The sequence below is a fragment of the Martes martes genome (assembly GCF_963455335.1).
Source record: "Martes martes genome assembly, chromosome: 8".
NCBI lineage: Eukaryota > Metazoa > Chordata > Mammalia > Carnivora > Mustelidae > Martes > Martes martes.
In genome coordinates this window covers 37,982,797-37,989,761 of record NC_137895.1, presented here as the reverse complement: position 1 = coordinate 37,989,761, position 6,965 = coordinate 37,982,797, and the positions used below count along the sequence as shown (strand labels likewise).

The following is a 6,965-nucleotide window of genomic DNA, read 5'->3' as shown; positions in this document are numbered from 1 at the left end:
TGAGTCCCAAGGGTCCTCAACCCCGGACCTTGTTTCCCCCGACCAACAAGTCCCATTAAGCCTCCGGGCGCTTGTGTTTTCGCGGCTTCTTTAGTTCCACTCGCCCGCGGCACTCTGGTAAATTTGTTTTGAGATCACCTTACCCAAGACAGCCCTAACCCTGGAGAACTGCCGTTACTGACAGAGCCTCGTGAGTGACAGCATCTTCCAGGCCCGAGCGGAGGGAAGGGCGACCGGCACCCAGCTCGGGCGAGTTTCTGCTGCAGCGCCAAGCAGCGCACTGAGTCGGAATGGACAAGAAAACAAACAAAATTCACCTCTCGGAGCCCAAGCTCTAAGAATCAGGATGCCCGGTTCCAACCCTGTGTGACCGGGGGCAGATTACCTTCCCCTTGAGCTTCGGGTACCGTCTTCTAAACATGGATCTAATAAACAGTCGTGGACCGTAGTAAATGAATGAACACAAGGAAGGGATGAGAACAGTGCTCTGCAAATAGAAAAGCCGTAAAAATTGTTTACTACAAATATCCCGCACTGAGGGATTGGGTACAGAGCGCATGAGGCGCCTGATGTAAAGGAATCAGCTGAAAGGCGAGGATAACGTCTTCCACTTAAACTTTGAAGGGCAAGTTGATTTGTGCCCAAATCATAAATCTGTGGGTCAGGTGTGTGCTGCACAGTCGGAGAAAGTGGGGGTATTGCTGATGGCCGGAACCTGTGTGACTTCCTGGGTGAGATTATCTCCGCACAATTGTATTTCAGAAGTAGCAATGTGGATGCAATTCCAATGTTTCCACCGTTGTGGAAGGAGTCTTGACTCCTCCTGGGTCCTTCAGGAACCTGACTCTTTTATCTAGTGTAGCCCGCAGTACCCTATTCATTTCAAAGGCATCCCCTTGTTAATAGTCCTAAATAAGGTGCAGACGGATTTCCCACTGGCCCGACGATTAAGCAGCCCGTTGGTGTGAAAGGGAGTTTGATTTTTCAAGAGGGTGGGGGGTGTGGTGGTGTCTTTGTCTTAGGGATGAATGGATGTGGGAAAGGGGGCTGAGCCCTGCAGGTAGACGCTAACCTTAGTGACTGACATTTTACAACCCCTGTTTTTCTGAACTTTTACACTGGAGAGCGGATCTCACCCTCAAAAAGTTAGAACTTCTCTGATCCCTGCAGACTTGGGATCAGCCAACCAGGGTTGCTTGAGGAAAATAACTTTAGGAATAACTAATACAAGAAAGCGCCCCCCCCCCCCGCCTCCACCCCCCCCACCAGCCACAACACTTACTGGACTGGATGACTGAAGGTGGTGATGAAAACACTCCCTCCTATTTTAACCGGGCCACAGCCCCGGTCTAAATCTCCAGGCTACTTAAGTCTATGTGCCTAGACCTTAAGGAATCGTTTTTCCTGTCCACAAACAGCACCGTCCCCTCCCATCCCCGCCCTGAGAGATCTGGAAGTAGGTTAAAGGTGGAGGAGCATTGGCAAAAGCCAATTAATAGACTGATTCTTACATAAATGGCAGCCCTCTCTTCTCTCCTACCCACCAAAGTTCCACAGACCCTAATGCGATTGCTTTTCTGGAAGGCTTTTGTCACCAGAGTGTGTGAAGTTACTCAAGGTTTGAGTTGGAAATTTTACACGAGCCGAGAAGGATTGCTGTGCTGGCAGCTGGGACGCATCTGTAACGGTGTTAGCTCGCCTGAAAGCAGAAAATTAGCGACCCCAAAGCCCAGCTTGGCTGTTTAGTCTGTCGAAATGGCAGGGCGGAGCAGAAAGGGGAGAAAGGAAACTCGCCCCTGGAAAGAGAGGTCGCCGTCTAAAACTCAGTTTCTTCCAGTACGAATCACAGAGGTGCAGTCAGCATGGAACTGTCAGATCTGTACCAGGTTTAGCAAAGGCCTAGTACAAGGGCAGAGGCGCTCAGTCAACGTGTGCAGAAGGGGAAGGGAAGGGAGGACGGTTCGCGTCACCTGGCCCTTGAGCCCGCCTCCTTTTAGATGAGCAGAACTCAGAGGGAGCCCTGTCTTGGGAAAAAAGGAACCTCCCTGCCCACCCTCCAACAACACAGAGCCTATAAAGTGACAAGCTGACCAGAGCAAAATAGACTTGTAAAAATCCAGATTCACTCCATGATTCAAAGTGTTGCTTCAAAGTTTTTAGCAACCGTTATTCGATCCACTGACTGAAAAAAAAACTCCGGAGATAATTAAAGTTCATGTAGAAGAGAAACAAACACCAAAAAATAAGCTAATTCCTCATGTCCAAGATTGGGAAGGCAGGTCGGCTTTTGGTTTCAGCTTATAGTAGGGTGTTGTATTTTTTTTTTTTAATATTTTTTGATGTATGAGCAATTCCAAAAGGTTGGATGGACTTCGTGCCTTTGTCTCTACCACTCTTTAAGTGATCCCTTGGTTTAGGTAGCCTAGAGAGTGCGAGTAAGCGGTTCGGAGAATGATCCCCCCGCCCCAGAAGAAATGCAGTAAAACCATTAGCGTCAAAAGGGGCTGTAAACAGCAAATTGTCTCTAGAGGAAAGGCGGAGGTTTGCCCAGACAGCCCCTGCGGGGGTTGTGGTGGGATATGCTAATAGTGCCTGGCCACTGGGGCCGGCCTCCCTCCCCCAAGAATATATAAAGAGCCCCAACCCCAGCACACCCGACCCAGGCCGTCAGGCGTTTGCCCTTGTTAATTACCGGAGAAACCGACCAGGGAGCTCCGCCCAGGGATTCACTGGCCCACAGCGGCGCCAGGCTCCCGTCTCTCCCCTGTATCTCTCGCTGCTGTCCAGGTGCACCACTTGCTTCACCGCAAAGGATGGAAATGATGGACGGCTGCCAGTTCTCGCCTTCTGAGTACTTCTATGACGGCTCCTGCATCCCGTCCCCCGAGGGCGAGTTCGGGGATGAGTTTGAGCCAAGAGGAGCTGCCTTCGGGGCGCACAAACCAGAGCTGCAAGGCTCAGACGAGGACGAGCACGTGCGAGCACCTACAGGCCACCACCAGGCTGGCCACTGTCTCATGTGGGCTTGCAAAGCATGCAAGAGAAAGTCCACCACCATGGATCGGCGGAAGGCGGCCACCATGCGCGAGAGGAGACGCCTGAAGAAGGTCAACCAGGCTTTCGAGACGCTCAAGAGGTGCACCACGACCAACCCCAACCAGAGGCTGCCCAAGGTGGAGATCCTCAGGAATGCCATCCGCTACATCGAGAGCCTGCAGGAGCTGCTGAGGGAGCAGGTGGAGAACTACTACGGCCTGCCAGGACAGAGCTGCTCGGAGCCCACCAGCCCCACCTCCAGCTGCTCCGACGGCATGGTAAGAGATAGCGCTGGTCACCCCAGTCTTCTCCAAAAATTCTTACATCTCATTTAAACCAGGGTGGCAACCAAATATTCAGTGGTTATTGCTTGGTAGTTGGGGGGGGGCTAGAAAAGGGGTGCCACAATTGGAAAGATGCCAGGAAACAGCTGTTGAACAGGATTTTAGTTTGACTTCCTCCCAGGTTCCAGGTGAACATTGTAGGAGAGGGTTGTCATATGAGACAGGTGGCTGCAAATGATCAATAACATGTTTTCTCCACATGGCCCCCCATCTCTGCTTTGCTGAGGCCTGGCTGGAAAGGGATATCGATGCATTCTTTTCGGAGGGCATTTGCCCCATCGTTGCCAGGTTTTAATGTGTTTTTGCCCTGGGAAAGTATTCTCTCCCTGAATTAGTGTGGCTTCCTTCTACTCCAATCCATTTTGCATGGTTAACCCAATGCACATTGCTGCTGAATTCCACCCCCCGCCCTCTTCCCTTTGCCGCTGCTCTCCTCTTCTTCAAGCACAGAGATTGACCTCGGTGCCCTTACAATTTGGTGAGGTCCAACCCTTCCTAAATCGAGGCAATGAAGGTGATTGAGAGTGGTCAATGTACAGAGCTAGCGGTCAAGCCCAGCGCCACCCTAGTTCAGAGCATCTTTTTGCCAAGACCTGAAAACAAACTTCCTTTGTGTCTTGTATTATAGCCTGAATGTAACAGTCCGGTCTGGTCCAGAAAAAGCAGCAGTTTTGAGAGCATCTACTGCCCCGATATGCCAAATGGTAAGAATTGATGACTTCAGAGGAATTTCAAAATCAGTTCAGCTTCACAGTTCAGCCTGTTAAAGCAGAGTCTGGTATTCCAGGCTGTATTGGGGAAGGGAATAGAAGAGAGGATTCCTATGGGGAGGTTTTGGTGCAGCAAAATAGGCACACATCTTTTGTTCAAAATCCCCCTAACAGATGCACACGTATGCACTTTTGCTTGAAATTTTACCGAGGGGCTTCTCCACTCCCTGTTCACCCCCGTGAATTGCTAGATATTTGTTGCAAATTTCTACAACAGGCTTTCTGTGACCACCTGACCTCTGGATGTCAAAGTTGCTGACCTATGGTTTAAGAGGCCACATAAGCAAGTCTCTCTATTTGGGATTTTTTTTTTTTTTAATGGTTTTCTCCTTGTATTCTTAGTATATGCCACAGATAAAAGCTCCTTATCCAGCTTGGATTGTTTATCCAGCATAGTGGATCGAATCACCAACTCAGAGCAACCTGGATTGCCTCTCCAGGACCCGGCCTCTCTCTCCCCTGTTGCCAGCACGGATTCACAGCCTGCAACTCCAGGGGTCTCTAATTCCAGGCTCATCTATCATGTGCTATGAACTGAAAATCTAGTCTAGATGAGTTCCACGAGGAGGGCCTGTTCCACAGGAGGAAGGAAGCCCCAAAAGTTCAAAAGCAAGACAACTTGTATATAAAGATTTCCTTTCAGTTGTAAACTTGTAAATATTATCTTGCCACTTTATACGGAAAGTGTATTTAACTCAAAAGTCACCATTGCGATTATACTTTCTTTCCTCCTCCTCCTCCTCCACTTCCTCCTCCTTTTTCTTTACCTCTTTATTGCTTTAGATATATAGTTCCAATAATATTCTTTCTGATAGGGGGCAATTTATTGAAGGTAGCTTGTTGCAATGCTTAACTTATATTTTTAAATAAATATTGCTTATCAAAATATTATGTCTGATGTTAGATCTTTATTTTTTTTTTCTTTAAAACATTAGAACAGCAGGAAATCAGTTTCAGGAAACTTTAAATATATTTAACTTTTGTTTTTCTATTAACCTTTTGGTGATATTGTATTAAGTAAACACATAACAATACTGCCTAATGGTATATATTTTTATCTTTTCTTATAAGGAATGCATCTTTTTTGTGTAAGCACAAAATAGTACTTTGTGGATAATTTCAAGATATAAGAAATTTTGGAAATTCCACCATAAATAAAATTGTTTAGATGAAAGAAATATTTTGGTTTATGTTTTTAAAAAAAGAACACCCCTAATGGAATTAGTGGTCACTGACACAAAATTTTTAACATGGGGCTGAAAATAACATAATAGTTGGCTTTGTGGATACATGTGAATGTTTGCCATCTCATGGACACAGTTTAGGTCCTGTTGTGACAAATGAAGAGAACATTTCTATTTTAATCAGCTTTGAAGGGAGCCTGCTAAATACAGTTTTTCTCTTCTCTGAGTACCGTGCCATATAATGTCAAATTATGTGTGTGTGGAGGGGAAGTCATTCAGGACAAGACCACATGTTTCAATGAAAAGAATGTACAACATTACATTTTAATAGCTCATGAGTTAGATGATATTTACTTTATCTACTTGCCTGAAAATATCTTGATACATTATGTTAATATTGTCAATAAAATATTTAAAAGTATTGAGCTGATTTTTTTTTTTTTTGTATTGCTAAAGTGCTGGAATAAGAAAACTTAAACTACAGTGAAGTGAAACAGACTACAATTGGCTTCCTCCTTTTCAGAGCCTTTCTGATTTTATTAATCATATTGTGTGTCTGTGTGTGTGTGTATGAGGGACATGCATTTTTCATTGTTCATCACTTTAAATCTCCTTTAGCAAGAATTGAGATAAAAAAAAAAAGAATTGAGATAAAAAAATAGAACAATTAAGTAGGAAACAGGCTCAGATGATTATTGAGATAATTCTCACAAGTTTACTGCTGAGAGAGATAAAAAGGAAATATCCTTGAAGCATCTAGAGTAACTGTTCCCAGGCAGAAAAGATAATTGTTTCATCCTCTAATGTGTACTTTCACTTAAAATTGCTAAGGGTTGCATTATATACAGTAATCCAATGGACTCTTTGCCAGAGCTTGGCAATTACACTGTTCTCAAGAAGATTTTTCCCTTCCTTCCCATACTATTTTTCTTGTGCTTGTCCAGTCATCGGGCTTAAAAGAATGGAAGTTATTCCATAAAGGAAGGAAGAGAAGAAGGGCTGAGTTCAAAAAATCATGAAGCCTCCTGTCCCTGTTAGCATCATGGCCTAACAGGGATGCTGACTTTTAGCACACAGGTGAGTCTTTCTTCACCCTTGGTTGGTAGTGCGAGGAGTTGAGGTGAGGAGAATTCAAGAAGGCATGACAGAGATATATGCATGGTTTTAGTATAAATTTGAGTTATTTGCCCTCACTGGATGCTGTGCTAAGTATACACTCTTTCTTATACTTCTGTGGAGAGGTTGGAGATTTGTGGCTGTTCTCTGTGGAATTAGAATAAAGGGCGCCATCCAAAGATTGGTTTGTTTTTTTTTTCAAGTTCAATTCTAAGTCACATTACCATACTCTGTTCCATTTCAGAAAAACAAGCAGAGAATATCGTGTAATTTTACTCAAGTGAATAAAAATGAACTTTTTTCCTTAGCAAACTCCAGTTACTTCTACAACTTGTCAATGTATTTGATATTCTCAGTGGAAATTACAGTGCCTCTGAGTGTTAGTTCATCTTCTGCTGGTCTGGAGTGGATCTTGGTAGTGATCGATGTGTCATTGAAGGTAACACAGTCCACGCCAACTTGCTCAGTCATTCTCATTTCTGGTGTACTAACATCCAAGGCTGGTGTCTCCTCAG

General features: G+C 45.1%; 1 protein-coding gene across 1 annotated transcript; it reads left to right on the top strand.

The window, feature by feature from the left end:
• Positions 1–2,662: 2,662 nt before the first annotated feature.
• MYF5 (myogenic factor 5) lies at positions 2,663–5,748 on the top strand. The gene is made up of 3 exons (XM_080811336.1): positions 2,663–3,314; positions 4,009–4,084; positions 4,493–5,748. Exons 1-3 carry the CDS (start codon positions 2,814–2,816, stop codon positions 4,681–4,683), a joined length of 768 nt encoding a protein of 255 aa, XP_080667462.1. The 5' UTR covers positions 2,663–2,813; the 3' UTR covers positions 4,684–5,748.
• Positions 5,749–6,965: the final 1,217 nt, after the last annotated feature.